The sequence below is a fragment of the Megachile rotundata genome, chromosome 11 (assembly GCF_050947335.1).
Source record: "Megachile rotundata isolate GNS110a chromosome 11, iyMegRotu1, whole genome shotgun sequence".
NCBI lineage: Eukaryota > Metazoa > Arthropoda > Insecta > Hymenoptera > Megachilidae > Megachile > Megachile rotundata.
Window position 1 is genome coordinate 15,126,475 of NC_134993.1, and position 17,295 is coordinate 15,143,769.

Below are 17,295 nucleotides of genomic sequence, written 5' to 3' on the forward strand. Positions count from 1 at the left end.
GATATACTTTCCTTGTTTCCTTGATCTTAATTGTAATTATCAATTAAAACTTTGATAGATTCGTTTACGATTTACCGCCTCTATATAGAGGATGTGCGTCAATTGGTGGAGCTTGGATTCAAGTAATGGAACGTGATTGGCGAACGCGACGAGCCAGATTACGCGAGGACCAATCAGATCACGCGGTTCATAGAACTTGTTCCTTTCTTGCTTTCCTTCGACTTCCCCACCACTCGCGCGCTTTTCGAACGTTTGGCTCGAATTACACGCTCCTAGTAGTAGCACAGTCCCACGACTGTCATCGCACAGTATACACGAAAGCGATAATATAACGAGTGAATTGTTGTGCTGTATTTCTTTTTTGTTTTTGCTATTATTTGATCCGAAGCGAGTCTGTTATAGTTTACGCGGTAAACGTAATCACTTCCGTATAACGTTTTATTGGCAACATAATCGGCGCGTACTTACTGTGCACGCGAAGTGTTTTGTTTAGATCGCGAAATCGAAGAGCGACTTTCAACAAGCTTGTTCAAGGTGAGACACTTAATCTTTCTTTCTAAGACCGCAGTATGTACCGATAAAAAGTACGTAATGATGCCAATGTATCAATCGATAAATTAATCGTGAACAGTTTGCACTGAAGTTCGACTTTCACCAACCGTCGATACTCGTTAGAGATTTTCGTCAATTATCGACTGATCTCGAAACGCTGCATATCAAATTCACTTTGTCTGCGATTACAAATTGCATGTTATTCTTATTGCGATGAAAGAAACTGTTATATATACTCTTCATTCGTATCTGTCATCGTTGCATTCCATTCGTGCTTGAAAATGCAATTGTTATTAAATTATCCCCAACTGAATGACTGTATTAATGTAAGTGTAATGTCCAGCAACTTATTATTGAAATATAGGTTAAACCATGTTTATTACGAAAAGAAACATAACCGTAATTTCTTTTAGAATGAAGTTTGCGATAAGTTTCGATTTATAATATCGAAAATATATCAACTTGTCACAAATCGATTATTGCATGGCGTTTTGGCGGAAATGTCTCACACGGAAAAACACGATCAAATTTTATTTATTACTAAGACAATTATTTTTTACAAGAGATGCGTTAAAATGGACCAGGTTATTGCCAAAGACAAATTTGTCTTTCCTAAGGTTCTCTATGAAGAAATTTGCGGTTAAATGATTGACGGTTACATAGAAACCACGATCAAATTACAGGGACGGCACACGTGCGGCGATTATAGTTGACGGTAGAAGAGAACAGACAATTAAGTAATGCGATAATGGAACCCGTGAAATATTATGTTACGATTAGCGAATCAGAAAGGACAAGGAAAAAATTGCACTTTTTAGGCAATTTAGATAAAGTGGGTATCATTTTACAAATATTATATAACATACACACGATTTGCGTACAACTTGTATCTGGGAATATCGAAATTGGCTTCAACTTCGTTTTTGTCAACAGAGTTCATATTCACCGACGCTGCCAAGAAAATAAAACCATGGACCACTGTTTGCTACCTGTTTCAATACCATCTATTCAAACATGCATGAATTTATCGCGCATTAATTTTATCGTGCAGATATTCTTCGTGCAACTATTTTTGAAGATGCTATTCTATTATGGAGTATGATCTTTATCTTCTGACTATTGCACAAGTGTCTTCGCAAGACGCATTTCGTGCGTCCATTGTTATATGACGCACATGGTGCGTCGGTACGTTAAAACGGATAGCTGTAGCTAAAATGCAAATATGCTTTTAGTAGATAATTTTAAAATATGATTGAACACACGTTTGTCAGAATATTGACGATACTGACAGAACTACGTCGGAAATAGACGTATTTAGTTGGTCGAAAATAAACTTTGTGCCGTGTCGCATCATAGTCTACTAAATCTTCCGCAAAATAGTTCACTATCGGCTTCCACCGTTTATTATCATATGTTATCTAATACCACGTATAATTATAAACGGGAAGGAAGTAACAGTATAATTATTACTTGCACTGTTGCTATGAGGTTACATTTAATACATGGCATATATTTTTTACAGGGTTCTTATTATACAATAATTGATCCAGATTGTTCGAAAATGCGGACGGTGATTATACTGCGGTCTCAGAAAATATGAGTGAAAATGAGAGTATGAACCGGAACTGTCCGTATTCCTTTTTGTGCTTCACAATAGATGGGACAAATGGTGCGCCACGATAAACATCATTTACATCAGCGTTGCATAAGAATGTAATTGCGTTCTTGAATCGTAATTATTTGTGTACCTAATCTGTTCTCTGATTTCATGCATACTGAACGTCAAGAATTTTGTAACTGTACAGACTCGCGGTATATTGCCATTTTTACATGAGCATTAGTGGCTTGTCTGGCAGGGTGTTTGTGACTTATGAAGACTTAATCTTGTTGGAATCTTCTTTCTGACAAATGCTCACAATTCGTACGTCTGGTCCCGTTACTCGGATAACAAGAATAAATTAGAGGAATAGCAAGTAGCTGATTTTAAGGAACCGTTACATTTCTTTTCACGGCCTTCAAGCTTTAGTTTCGCTATCAAGGGAAATGATTTTGGAAATTGATCAGCGTGAAATCGTCTTCGCAATTGAAAGTAATTTATATCTTCAAGAATATCTGGATATTATAAACCATTTTGGTTATTAGGGGATAATTGAATATTATATAGGGCAAGCAATTTAGCAATATAATTGCACGTAATGAGCGAAGAGTAGGGAGCTCTCGTTCGGTTAAACGTTCATGGAAAAGTAGCCCATTTACCAGGTTAAACGTTTGATTAACTCGTTAATCAAAAATTAAAAGAGCACCCTTTGATCTTGTGCTAAAAACGGATAAGCAAATCATCATTACCTAATTTCCATAAATTAATATCTCTGATTATCATTTCAAATCAATTCAATTTCTTTTTTAGTTACCTTCGACGTTAGTAACCTAACCTTCGAGGCCAGGATAAGAAAGAAATAATTACGGATACCCAAAGTCTTCGCCTACGTTTCGCTCGAATATCATCAACCGATTGCGTCACGATCTGCTTCTATAATAGTTCATTAAATTGCCGGTAATTTGTCGTGGGGATATTTTATGTTCGATGCTTTAGGCCTATCAGATATGAAAAAAATATCAGATAGAAAAAAATAGGAAGTGGAAAGTTCATTCAGAAGCGATGAATGTTTTTGTACCTTGAAAACATTGAACGATACTCGAGCGTAATTTTGTTTAGCGTCTTTTGGCGTCGTGCCATTTGAAATTCATCGCTTGACGAATGCGGGAAGCTATGTAATTCAGGATAGGCGAGACAAGTTCGCGTGAATGAATAATTGGTTAGCTTGTTGCTCGACGTGTTGCTCTTTGCACTTGATCATGTAATTGTTCGATTGTAGACTTGATGTTAGATGTCAGAAGGCCATGAAGAAACAATTATTGCGGGCTTCTCTTAACTGTATCGAGTTCCTTGGTTCTTCAGTTTAATTTTTTAATTTTCCCACTCTTCTTATTTTTCCTCAACTTCATTCATAGCTTCTTCTTCATATTCCTTGTCTAATTCTTGTTTCTAAAATCACAAATTGCCCGTAGGTTCCATCTCCCAGCACCAAACGAAACCAGCACGTCAAAAAGGGTCATTCTGCGCAAATGGATCAGATTGAAGTTGAACACTCTAACGCTCCAGATAGTCCAGAATATTTTGTGGCATACGTTTAAAGCTTTCTTCCTCTCGACACGTAAAAGTGCTCTATTGCGACACTGAGAAGCGTGGCATTCTTTTCGAGGATCAAAATCCGCATTACTTTCCGACGGAACAAAGAGTCCTTTCGATCGGGTCTGCGTATCGAGCGCATTCAGCGTACCCGACTGTAATCAATTATAAACTTGACCCATCTCGACCCTTCTGACGCTTCCAAGCATTACCACTTCCTTCCTACTTTCGATCCGCCTACCAAAAAACAAGAGGATCTTCCAGCATGCTAAACGAATTAGGCTACCAGCGTTAGGTCGCTTATCAAGCTGATTTCGAAACTGACACAGTTTCATGACTGAAAAGTTTCGCAAAATACCAGTAGTGTTACATCAATTAAAAGCTTACAGTTTAATGGTCACAACAATGTATATTCTTAATACGATTGTCATGTGATTGTCATTATGATATCATATCTAGTTTGAAAAGACAGAAGTAACAAATCAATTCAAATCTGAATGTACACCTTTCTTTTGCAGATTAAAAGAACCCATTCGGTTGTCGAAAAATCCCCGAGATTCAATCATCGGCGTTCAGCATCCATCGCAAAACAGCCACGGAGGAAGAGGATTTAGTGGAAGTCGGAAGGAAGGGATCGGTGCGCGTATCGGAGTAAGGGCAGAGGTGATCGAGGAGAGCGGATCAGCGAGAGAGATAGCAGGACAACCGACAAACAATAGACGCATAAAACCCGGTGCTCTCCCGATGGGGTCGTAGTTACGGTGTATTTGTAATGTATCTGGCGATGATAGGCTAGCGCGGCAGGAAGAGATCGTCGTAGGGGGATCGCCATAGCTAATCGTACCACCCAAGGTGGTACAGATTGAGAGCTCTATCAGCACACATCCTCTCCTGGACTAGCAAGTACATCCAGCAACGTTCAACGCGTACGTACGATTATCATCAAACAATTTTTGCTTCGCCTGTGTTTGCTGTTACCCTGCGCCTCTTTCTTCATATCTTCTCCTTTCATAGATGTGCTTGCTGCTTGCGGACGGTCCTTTGCTACGCTGGATCTACTCTGAGGGGTCAGATCTTTAACGTCGTCACTTTTTGGGAATGAGATTCATTACTGCACGCTTGATTACTGCACGGTAGATTACTACACGATGGATTATCATGCGTTAGATTATCATGCGTTGAGCTACCACGCGTTAGGTTATCACGGGTTGAGTTACCATGCGTTAGATTATCAAGTTTTGAGTTACCACGCGTTAGATTATCAAGCTTTGAGTCACCACGCGTTAGGTTATCAAGCATAGAATTACCACGCGTTAGATTACCAGGGGTTGAGTTACCACGCGTTAGATTATCAAGCTTTGAGTTACCACGCGTTAGGTTATCAAGCATAGAATTACCACGCGTTAGATTACCAAGGGTTGAGTTACCACGCGTTAGATTATCAAGCGTTGAGTTACCATGCGTTAGATTACCACGCGTTAGATTATCAAGCATAGAATTACCACGCGTTAGATTATCAAGCTTTGAATTACCACGCGTTAGATTACCACGGGTTGAGTTACCACGCGTTAGATTATCAAGCATAGAATTACCACGCGTTGAGTTACCACGCGTTAGATTACCACGGGTTGAGTTACCACGCGTTAGATTATCAAGCTTTGAATTACCACGCGTTAGATTACCAAGGGTTGAGTTACCACGCGTTAGATTACCAAGCATAGAATTACCACGCGTTAGATTACCAAGCATAGAATTACCACGCGTTAGATTATCAAGCTTTGAATTACCACGCGTTAGATTACCACGGATTGAGTTACCACGCGTTAGATTATCAAGCATAGAGTTACCACGCGTTAGATTACCACATGCTAGATTACCACGCGTTGTATTACCAGACGTTATATTATCAACCATAGAGTTACCACGCGTTAGATTATCACTTGTTGAAGTACCACGCGTTAGATTACCACACGTTGTATTATCAACCATAGAGTTACTACGCGTTAGATTATCACTCGTTGAATTATCACGCGTTAGATTATTACACGCTAGATTACCACGCGTTAGATCATCACATGTTGAATTACCAAGTGTTATATTACCATCTGTTGATTTACCACGCGTTAGATTATCAAGCGTACAGTCACCACGCGTTAGATTATCAAGCGTACAGTCACCACGCGTTAGATTATCAAGCGTACAGTCACTACGCGTTAGATTATCAAGCGTACAGTCACCACGCGTTAGATTATCAATCGTACAGTCACCACGCGTCAGATTATCACGCATTGAATTACAGCGACTATCTCCACGCATCAGATCATTACGCGTTGACTCGCCACGCGTATACACCGATCCCCATTCTCTTCCTCCTCCTAATTTCCGATATTATTCACAGTGATCTAAGAAGACAGTGGCCGGTATATCACCGGATCAACAGTTTCTTCCGATCTCTCCGATCGCACCACACCGTATTTCTTCCCTGATCGGAACACGAAGCAGCTTCCGGTTCACCGGAAGTGATCTATGCGAACGGGTGACCGTCTTTTGGATACCATCACGTAAATCAGCATAGGACACAACCATGGAAATTGCCACTGAATTGTATGTATTCATTTTATTTATCTTCTTTGAAATTTTGCAGAGCATGAAAAGTTTGATGTGTTGTATGATATAGGCGGCATTCTGAGATGACATTAATAGGCACATGAAGTTACTATGCGCAGCATGCTTGATTAATGGATTTGCGAGGATACGGTTACGGAATGTTGCAGGAATTTGCGTGACTCAATGTTAAATCATTTTCATGAAAAGTTACACTTCTGTTTATTAAAGAGTTCAGGTTTCAGAGGGAAGAAACACTTCTTCTTTAAAGCTTACGTAAAGCTTATATTAGCTTATGTATATTCATTAATTATGATCAGTAATTATGATGCAGTAGATGTGATAAAATGCAAGTTGATGTTCAAACTCAGAGAAAATGACGCCGTCAAGGCAAAGAAATAAGTGAATGAATTCGGCGTTCAGAGGCGTACCGTGAAAAGGCACAATTTGATAAGTGGAGTTTGCTGTGGAGCCACTTAAGATTAATCCAATTTGTTAAAATATTCGTCTCGCTTACTCAAAGTAAAAGAAGAAGGCACATAAGATTTCGAAATGTTTCTATCAAGCTAATAAAACCTGTCGATGACTGAGTCTCAAAGGACAATATATCTCGCTACAAGGTCATCAACGAGACTTTCAAGACTTGGACCGCCTCTTGAGGCCTACTTAACCCGAGGTCGCCGGCAAAGACTCAATCAAATCATAAAGAAGACTACTTTGACCCTTGCTTGAGAAGCTATGGGTTACGATATCGTCGATTTTTATTTTCTTAATTCAATGGTGACTTCAGTTCACTTTAAAACACCTACGTTTCATATATAAATTATCAGACTCATCAATTATTTCAAACTCTCTGTTCAGAACATTCTAAGTTCCACAATTGCAAAGTTGTACTGTAAGAGTTATATACTTACATAGAGTTACATACTTATGGTGTTGAGAGTTAATTAAATGTTGAGAGATTGACTCGATTGTGTCAAACGGATTGACTGATTATTTGATTCGATTCAAACGTTGTTCGCGCATGCCTGAATCAAGACAGCAGGGATATAATAATCATTGTCAATTGCCATTCTGTGCCAATGCTTTACTAATCGTACGCTTATTTCTTTCCAGTCGTAATTCTAATTTAGAAGGTGACTTCTTTTCGCGAAGACGTACCCTTCTCATCAATGGTGTTAAATATTCAAGGCCGTCAGACTTTCACACAACTCGATTAAAAATCCCGAACTACTACTCGTGAACGTTACGCAAACGTTTCGCGAATGTTAATGATCAAGTTGGACCAGTTCGACCCACGAATCTTCTCGTAGAAAAACACGTGGATATAAAAATGAACTCACGAAGCAGGAATCTGAATAATAAAAATGAAAAATAAACACGACAATACATCCAAATACTTGTCTGTTAAAAATATACTTAATTAAGATTCATTGAAGATGTACTCACAAAAAGGAAGGAATTAAAAGTCACACGCTAATTAAAATCAGAAGGCGTTCATTGACTATGCAAGAGATCAGATGTTAAGGTCGCAATCGTCTTTTTTACTCGTCTGACGATAAGATATCGTCTAACGCAATTTCTTGGTTCGACAACATTTTTTTTCTAACCACTGTTGATCGAAGTGACCGAGTTACGAGCCGCGACTCGTTAACATCGTTGTAGGATTAATTCTTGCAATTAACCCTTGGTAGTTTCTTTTTCTTGGAATTTCTGGCGATTTATTTGCACTGAGAATTAAGGTGATTTTATTCTTCATAATTCCTTCAAGATATTCTTCAGAGAATTCCTTTATATTGTACAAGTCTTGCCAACTTATCAGAAACACCTTATGTAGCTTACATATTGTAGCTTACATCTTGTAGCTTACACCTTGTTCTAACACAGCCCCAATTTTTCAGGTCCCCACTATCAGGAGCAGATCCACAATGCAAGATCATAGAACGCACCTCATACTATCCCCAAGACCCGAACAAGAGGCCAAAGACCAGGAGAGAGAAGGTTCTAGCCTGTCTGAGGCACAACTCGTTGACTATGCTCACTGTGGGCGGTGTGGTCGGTGGTGTGATCCTTGGTATCATCCTGAGAAGCTCACGACCGCAAGGATGGACGAAACGCGAGATTATGTACATCAACTACTTAGGAGACCTGTTCCTGAGGATGCTGAAGAGTTTGATCCTGCCGCTAATCATATCCAGTTTGGTCTCAGCCATAGGATCTCTTGATTTGTCGCTGAGCGGTAGGATTGGGGCTCGGGCTATCGTTTATTACATGGTTACCACTATTAGCGCTGTTATACTAGGTCAGTGAAGATTTACAGCATCATTTTTTAACAAAGAAATTGATACATCTTATATTGAAGTGAACTCTTCATGTTGAACTCTCCTTTTCAGGTATAATTTTGGTAATTACGATACAACCCGGAGTGGGAAACAACCCAGACATCAAGACAAAAGAACACTCACAGAACGTGTCCACAGTAGATACTCTGATGGATCTAGTTCGGAATATGTTTCCTCCAAATCTGGTGGAAGCTTGCATTTCTCAGCACAGGACCGAAATGCAGAAACCAGTGAATGGTTCCACAGGTGAAGATCACTATAGAATCCTTGAAGAATAGAAGGTAGACCAGTGGCCTGGCCTGGTCTAGCATCAGTGAGAAATTAAAAATTTGTAATTTTGAAAATCTTTGTGCAGACAATATGGACAACTGGGAGCTAGTGCAAAAGAGCGTCTCCGGGACCAACATTATGGGTCTGGTTGTCTTTGCCACAGCTCTAGGCATCACTCTAGGAAAGATGGAACAGCAAGGGAAACCTCTTCTTCACTTCTTCGAGTCACTGTCGAGCGCGATGATGCTAATTACTCACTGGGTGATCTGGTGAATACGCATTTCATTTCAAATTAGGCATTTCATTGCAAATTTCACTCCCTCGCAAAATGTAGCAGTTTCAAATAATTCTGCCTTCACAGGTTGTCACCCATAGGTGTGTTCTTCCTGGTAGGCGCAAAGATCACAGAGATGCAATCATTAGACGAAGTCGTTGCCCAGCTAGGAATGTACTTCCTCACCGTTCTAATCGGTTTATGCATACACGGTTTCATAGTTCTACCCATCTTGTATTTCGTCCTGACGAAAAAGAATCCGTACGTGTACATATCAAACATGGCACAAGCGTTGGTCACTGCATTTGGCACCTCTTCGAGTTCTGCCACTCTTCCAATCGCTATCAACTGTCTGGAGGAGCGGAATAACATTGACCCTCGAATCACGAGATTCGTGCTGCCAATTGGTGCTACCATTAACATGGATGGCACTGCTCTGTATGAGGCAGTGGCTGCTATCTTCATCGCGCAAGTACGGCAGGTCAGCCTCACCTTTGGTCAGCTGGTTGCAGTGAGGTAAATCAAACAATATTCAAGTCTGAGAGGAAGGTTACAAGTCTGACATCAAAATAATATGCCATAATACTTGTTTCAGTATTACAGCAACTGCTGCAAGTATTGGAGCAGCTGGAATTCCTCAGGCAGGTCTGGTGACAATGGTAATGGTGCTGGATACTGTTCGCCTTCCAGCTGATGATGTCTTTCTGGTTATCGCTGTTGATTGGTTGCTGTGAGTTTCCTCAAATTGCAGGACCATAGAGCCCACTATCTTAGAATGCTTTCTTCTATTTCCATCTACTCTTGATGCTCCATGCTTTGAATAATATATTGTTAAAAAAAATAGATATGAAAAGTATAACTTGGTTAAATTTGCAGAGACCGCTTCAGGACAACGGTGAACGTGGTGGGCGACTCGCTAGGAGCCGGAATCGTGAACCATCTAAGCAGAAACGAGCTAACGTCGTTATCGCACAATACACAGTCCCAGAACGGAGCAGATCATCATACGACAACGTCTATATGAAGTCGGGATCAGTATTAATTGTTAGAATTCACTTGTCACGATAGCAGAAACGTTGAGCATTCGCTTTCTCCTGCGACAGTTTGATCCGTTAAATGTTACATTCCCTAACTTGAAATTTATCGAGAACGAAATTTTGTATTCACATCTTGATGGCAGCAACCTTGCGTAGTTACTCGAGAAGCGATTTTGTTGATACGACGTTCTGACGAGGGCATGTTTTATATTTAACTTAATCTAATCCCAGTTTCGTTCAATTAGGGTAAAAATCGAATTGTCTGATCATGTTTTAATGGTCGTGTTCAGTTGATTGTATTATAAGTTGCCAGCTTTTACATTTGATTTCGAAGTTTGTTAAATTTATTTTGCCGAACACTTTAAGTTGTACCTGGTACATTATGAGGCACTTTGAAAATTCTTTCTGTTGACATTGTGCAATGTTACACGCCTCTATGGGTACAGTGAACATAGTACTGCCTAAGTGTTCTGATTTTAATGGTGTTCTTTTTTTATCTTACTTTTCAATTTCCGAAGCACCATTCTCTTCTTGCTAACTTGAGATGAAAGGAAGGGGATACTTCAAATAGCAATAACAAACTTGCAATGCAAATATTTGACTTCAAAATAATTTTTTAAAATTTGGAGGTAATTAAAATAACACACGATTTTTAATAACATAGTTGAGATGTATAAAATCCGATTGTACATGATTGATCTAGACAAAACATTAGTACCAATAGATATGCATTCTGAATAATGTTTCACATTTAATCTTTGTCTTCCATCGCTACAATATGATAGCTTAATTTGCTGTTAGTACGATTCAGTTGCAAAACACATGTAAACCATAGTTTCAGTCCAATTCAATAATAAGAAAAGTCTAAATTTTTAGAAAGTTATAGTCACCTTCTTATTCAGTTTTGAAATTGATATATAAAGTAATTATAAATGTGTTCAATCTTCAGTAGATTTGTATGCTTGTAAAGGGGCACAATACATGCAGAAGAGAAGTTGTTTCATGCTAGTAATATTTGTAGAAAGTCAATGATAAAAATATTATGGTATTTAAAATACCTCACTGCACTAGACAAAAAGTGTTCAACTATTATCTAGAAAGTAAAGAAATGTATTTTATTACTCTCTAACAGAAACACTAAATGATTATTATATATATTCCTTTATACAGTTACATTGGTGCATGCAGTGAATGTAACTGAATAGTCAATTTATATTTTTAATTTATTTACTGTATTACACTTTATATAGGCATAACTTAAGTTAAATAAGTTGGAAGATAATTAACTACGTTTACATTTACTTTTCAGGAACATTAACATCTTATTTATTTTTTAATAATAATTTTAATGAAAACATTCGTTGCAGACAAAATTTATAAATAGCTTGAAAATTCAACAATAATATAAAGATGAAAATAAAGCAAAATTTTGATTCTGTTTCATTTCAACTAGATGTTGAAATACCACTGCACATTCAGGAGGCATTATATTATTGATTATCAACCAGTTAATTTGATTGTTCATATTGTCATGCTTCTTCTTTTTATAAAAGTTTTATAATGGCCACGTTCAATTTGATTAACATATCTTTTATTTCTTATTTTGTGAAATTAGTTATATCTTTAACTTTATGCTGTGAATGATTATAGATGAATTGCTAAGAGATTCAGGAGTACAAGTTAGCTTTTAGTTATGGTATTTTATAAAACTTTTTTGTTTGCATTGATCCCAAATTTTTAATCCTTTACCTAATTATTTGGAAATGTTAAACAAACAACAATTAGTTCATTAAATTGTTACAACAAAGCTAACTGATACCATGTTGCTCCTCAGCAATTCCAATAATGGGATGTGTTTAAAGTTAAGGCATGATTCAAACTAATGTTTGTATTATTATAATTAATCTCATGAATTGATGTACAGTTACACTTTGTAATTAAATTCTGAGTAGAATTTATGTACCTGTACGTAATTAAGTAATGCCATAGTTGCTTAAAAATATGCTGTATAATATTTATTTGTACAATAAATGTACAAACTGACAATAACAATAAATTTATTGCTTATTTCTAAACAAAGTCACGCGTGTACGTGAAAAATACTTGAGCCTTTCAGCCGTTTTATTTCAGCAAATGATACACCATCATTATTGTGCTAACAAAATAATTCTTATCACAGTGAAAATGTGCTTTTACATGATTAAAAACAAGAACAGATTTTTCAATAAAAAGTTTTTACCAATTGTTTTAGTACTCAACATTATTTCCCCTCCATCTTGTAGGAGGTATAGGTTTACTTAAAACATAAAATAATTAATTAAGAGAATTACTGAAAATTGTTTATTTCTTCTATTCACTAACTGTGCATATAATATTTTCTTTTTTGTTTATTTTATCAATTACATTTCAGTTTGCGTTTTCATGAGTTAATATTAAGTGGCAGTTGCAAAAAAATAAATCTATTTGGGATCTTAGAAATCCGGAATATATACTACAAAAGAACTTTGAAAAAATACGAAACGTATATGTATATTAAAACAGTAATATTGCAAAAGTTTCTATCACGTTTTAAACATAAAGGACTCTTTTATTTATTTGGTCACCTATTCTATTGTCTTAACTTCAAACGGATATGCAAAAATGATCTACGCAGTAGACTGTCATTGGATTTATTCCAAATTGATCGGTATCTTAGGTGCATTTAGAAAATTATAAAAGATCATAGTGTTATATGTATACAACTAAAATGCTTAACACAATATGACTAGATAAAATGCACTTTGTTATAATACTTTGAAGTAAAAACATACTGGAGAAAGGAAATAGAAATTTAATAAAAATAAAAAGCAGTGATTCGGAAATCCTTGCAAAGTTTGGAAATTCTATTTCTTATGCATAGCAATTAACGTTGCTACATTTTCTATGCAAACATAAAGGCTTCATGTCGTTTCTCTCAAACTAAGACAATGTTAATCTAACATCATCCTATTCGTTATTTTACAAATGTAAATATAGCAGCAAATATAATTTTATTATTTAACACGATAGCTAATAATCACGGACGTCTGAATTAATTTCTATTAACTTCTTTAATAAAAAGCACTTTCGATGGCATTGAATATATAAAACTTCTGTACTAAACCTGTTAGGTGACCCCACAAAATGAAGTTTCGTTTTGCAATACAATTTCAAACTATCATTCCTTTCTTGATCATACAAGAACGGCATGATAGTACATAAAATCGAAAAATGCACGTTTATAAAGTCTTAAAATTTTAAACAGGCATCCTTATGTACATAATATAAACAATTCACTATAGTATTTACAAAATTAAAACAGTATATACGTTCTGCTTAATACTAAACATCTATAAATCACAATTGTCATCAACCTCGACAGAGTGTAAAATATCGCTCGTACCTCGGTAATAAATTGTGCTCAATAATGTGTAAACGTCGATACAGAACGATTTCTGATTCTCTTTCAAATAATTCCCAATATTTAATTCAAGGAAATTCCTTGTATCCACGAACTGAGATCGCTCGTGTCTTCGCAACTAAGACTCAATAAATTCTTTTCATTCTTTTTCGATTCCAAGAGCGCTTGAGCAGCAGTTCGACCAGTTAAATATGCTCCATGTACAGTACTATAAAAGGAAGAATGTGTATGTTCACCTGCAAATGCTATTAAAATTTTAGTAGGATCATTCTCTTGAAATATAGGCTCAGCTAAACGATTAATATCTAATTGACTTGCACCGACAGCCATAGCAGTGTAGGAACCGCGTGTATACGGCTGAGAATGCCACGATGTATGCAAACAATTCTTTGGTGCTGGTACGAACGGATCGTTTAAAAATCTTCTTAATATCGATGTGCATACATCTGCCACTTCTGCTGTACTCAATTTCTCCATATATTCGGCAGCTTTTCCTGATATCCATCCTAATAACAGAGTCTCTGAAATTTTTGTAAAAGAATATATCTTTCTAAACCACGTTTTAGTAACATCTTGCTTTTCCTCTTCTGTCAATCCTCTGTCATCCCACAGAAGCATTACTTCAGATACACCAGGATTCAAAAACGGTCTTTCGTATTCTAAAAATATTTTATCCACAGTACCAAATAAAAGTCTATCTATGGCTTCTAGTTTATAATTTGGCAGAGGTGGTTCAAATATATCGTTTGCTTTCTCCTTAAGTACACCTAGTGGTAATGTACAGATTACTTGTTCCGCTAGTATTGTTTTTCCATTTTCACACTGTATCTCAATATGCGGATTTGTATTAGAACAGTTATTAACTTCAATATTTGCATTGTCCACACTTTTTTTTCTCTGCCACCTACAATTCCATGAAAATAAAAATTGATTTTCTTTAAGACTTGTACCATGTAAGTAATGTCAACCTGTTTTACCTAATTTTAGTAACTACATGTCTAGTTAAAATGCTAGTTTTTGGTATGTGTTTTGCAACTGGTTCCAATATCGCACTGTATCCATCTGGAAGACTAATATTTCCACCTTGAAGTTCTGCATATGAACCCATTTCCAAGAGATCAACATCTTCCATGCTATCACAGCCAGTAATACAGGTCTCTCTTTTAAGTAAACAATCGAATAATAGTTGTCTAATTTTCCTTTCTTCAACTGGTAAAGATGATAAATAAATTTCAGCTTCCAATGCCACATGTGCTCCAACACTGTTTATGCCATCTGGAGGACTATAAGAGCTCAGAAAGTACTCTTCGCACCGTCTTAGAAAACATACATAAGCTTCATAGATTTCTTGTAAAACTGGAAAAGGCAACTGTTTTCCATCTTCCATTGCTGCTACAACTTTATGAGGCCTTGGTACACGTACAATGTCTATTAATCCATTTGCCATTGCCAACTCAAACATTGGATTTCCTAATACTCCATGGATCCAATTTGCTCCTAACTCTATCTTCTCATTACCTATGTTAAAATATGCACACAACTTAGACTTTGAACTAAGAAATGTCTAGTATTTAGTTTTGAAAGTAAAATAAAGAAGATGTTTAACTTATTTACACTTTCAATGACTATCTTGAATAACAGAACACAATTTTGTATGTATATGAAATACATTAAAAAAAACGCTGTTCATTAGAAAGAAGGATAAATTTATATAACCAGAATCAAAAGCTAAAACGAGTAATCGAAGATGTATTGATTATTAACCAATTTTGAAAATAGGTTATGTATACATTTACCGAGTTTCATAGCAACAATTCGACCACCTATCCGTCCTCGAGCTTCAACAATCAAAAAATCAGTTTCGTGGTTTTTCAGTAAGTGATTTGCGGCCGATAATCCGGCCATACCAGCACCAACAATTAAAATTTTACATTTAACTTTATCATCTTCTGTTCTCTTCGTGGATTCCGCCATGATCATATCATATCAGCTGTCAATGGTAAAATGTCCGTGGACAGTTCATAAAAATTCATGTACAATAAATTAGGCCTGAATACTTTTCCATTTCAGCAATTTTATCCCTCAGTATAATTAATTTAAAATACTTTGTAAGAACACACTTAGACTTCTTCGATGTCTTTAATTTTTATCATTCCGTTCCACTTAAGATCGTACTCATTGAACAACGAGTTTTCGTTTATTCCGCGCATGTCGACTTTAATTATTACTAAAACATTGTAACATTGGCGGCACCAAACGAGAATACCCTGTGATCCTTTATGTTATATACTGCTTATATTATTACTTCTTCGCTCTATTCACATATTTTTGTCCACCGTATATATGATAGAGACAGTAGAAGTGTGACATTATAAGTAGTGGAAACGTACTGAAGTTAGTTGCAATGCGTGATTGAGTACTCAAGTGGCTATCATAGGGAAAATGGCGATGAAGCGAAAGAGATCCGGTCAATCGCTATAACATATAGTTCCCTGTTGATAAGAAACAAATGCGAAATCAATAAATAGTGCACTTCTCTTTATAAAATAATTATATTGAAAAGCTGTTTATAGAAAAAGTTACTATTAGATTACAATATTTTGTACAGTAATTAATTTAAAAAATTGAAAGTATTTTGGGAGCATCATTCTTGAATATATATTTGAAAATTTATATTTTCGCGCGCGCTGCTTGAAAACAGTAGCACTTGCCATCTGGCGGTTAAACGTGAATCTAGAAAAATAAGGAATTGTGTTTTTCTTCAAAATTAGGAACTTTCACGCTTTTCTGAGAAGAATAGTTTTCCAGGACGTCTATAGAAATGAAGAAATGTCATCACAATGTGCTAAATAGGTTAGAAAAAGAAATTAAAAATATTTTATTTTACGTACAGCAAAAAGCTCCAGCCTCTAGCGGTGCAAGGTTAGAACTAATTGTTTGAAAACGATACGGCGCAGTGTTGGGCAGTTCCAGTGCATGCGCAGTAAGCTATCCGTAGAAGTCCTCAGTAGCGTATACACTTTGATGAAATATAAGGTATCACTAGGCCCTAGTAAGGAAAAAAAAATAAATTCATTTAGTGTTTTAAAAGTTATTGTGCTTTTGTGTTATTTCAAATATAATAATCTCCTATATTCCATCATATTATTCCCATTATATTATATTATATAATTTACGATATATACATATATGTATATTAATAAATAATCATTTTGCAACATATCTGCAAGATTAAGTTAAAAAAAATTAATAAATTTAAATAATTACAACAATAAATTTGTTAATAAACTACCAAAAAATATAAAATTATAAAAAATATGACGTTAGAATAATTATACAGCAACCAATGAGAGTGGCTGCACGCTATTGGTGGATTACATGATGTCTGATTGGCTACTGTAACTAGCAATCATTCTTGCACTTCGATTTGATCTATTGGTCGATTACGTGATGTCTAATTGGCTACTGTAAACTACCAATCGCACTTACACTTGAAGAGGTCGCCGCTGCTCAGTTTTGTTTTGGAAGTCGAGGAGGTCGGGTCGGCCCTGTCAACACTTACCGGTACGAGTCAAGGGTTTACTTTA

The 17,295-nt window shown here is 36.3% G+C and overlaps 2 protein-coding genes across 6 annotated transcripts; one reads left to right on the forward strand and one right to left on the reverse strand.

The window, feature by feature from the left end:
- The first annotated feature begins 302 nt into the window (after nucleotides 1-302).
- On the forward strand, nucleotides 303-12,512 carry LOC100876495 (excitatory amino acid transporter 1). 5 transcript variants are annotated; one of them, XM_076537494.1, is made up of 10 exons: nucleotides 303-534; nucleotides 4,261-4,668; nucleotides 4,757-4,875; nucleotides 6,141-6,346; nucleotides 8,248-8,648; nucleotides 8,740-8,934; nucleotides 9,044-9,227; nucleotides 9,320-9,748; nucleotides 9,828-9,962; nucleotides 10,109-12,512. In XM_076537494.1, exons 4-10 carry the CDS (start codon nucleotides 6,327-6,329, stop codon nucleotides 10,254-10,256), a joined length of 1,512 nt encoding a protein of 503 aa, XP_076393609.1. In that variant the 5' UTR covers nucleotides 303-534; nucleotides 4,261-4,668; nucleotides 4,757-4,875; nucleotides 6,141-6,326; the 3' UTR covers nucleotides 10,257-12,512. The 5 variants fall into 5 exon arrangements, with proteins under 5 accessions (XP_076393609.1, XP_076393610.1, XP_012147787.1 ...); XM_076537495.1 differs by having other exon boundaries at nucleotides 4,757-4,809; XM_076537496.1 differs by lacking the exon at nucleotides 4,757-4,875 and adding an exon at nucleotides 6,420-8,088 and having other exon boundaries at nucleotides 304-534.
- Nucleotides 11,976-16,708, reverse strand: LOC100876383 (peroxisomal N(1)-acetyl-spermine/spermidine oxidase). Its single transcript, XM_003699889.3, has 4 exons — nucleotides 16,600-16,708; nucleotides 15,505-16,200; nucleotides 14,686-15,226; nucleotides 11,976-14,612 (listed from the first exon to the last, which is right to left on the reverse strand). The coding sequence occupies exons 2-4, from the start codon at nucleotides 15,686-15,688 to the stop codon at nucleotides 13,772-13,774; spliced, it is 1,566 nt and encodes a 521-aa protein (XP_003699937.1). The 5' UTR covers nucleotides 15,689-16,200; nucleotides 16,600-16,708; the 3' UTR covers nucleotides 11,976-13,771.
- Nucleotides 16,709-17,295: the final 587 nt, after the last annotated feature.

Bases quoted from the DNA above. Each gene is read 5' to 3' on its own strand.
- LOC100876495 (XM_076537494.1), top strand. From the start codon at position 6,327: ATGGAAATTGCCACTGAATT. The intron at 9,228-9,319 runs GTGAATACGCAT...CTGCCTTCACAG, and splicing joins ATTACTCACTGGGTGATCTG to GTTGTCACCCATAGGTGTGT. The intron at 9,963-10,108 runs GTGAGTTTCCTC...TTAAATTTGCAG, and splicing joins ATCGCTGTTGATTGGTTGCT to AGACCGCTTCAGGACAACGG.
- LOC100876383 (XM_003699889.3), bottom strand. From the start codon at position 15,688: ATGATCATGGCGGAATCCACGAAGAGAACAGAAGATGATAAAGTTAAA. The intron at 15,227-15,504 runs GTAAATGTATAC...ATTTTAACATAG, and splicing joins AATTGTTGCTATGAAACTCG to GTAATGAGAAGATAGAGTTA. The intron at 14,613-14,685 runs GTAAAACAGGTT...ATGGAATTGTAG, and splicing joins CATGTAGTTACTAAAATTAG to GTGGCAGAGAAAAAAAAGTG.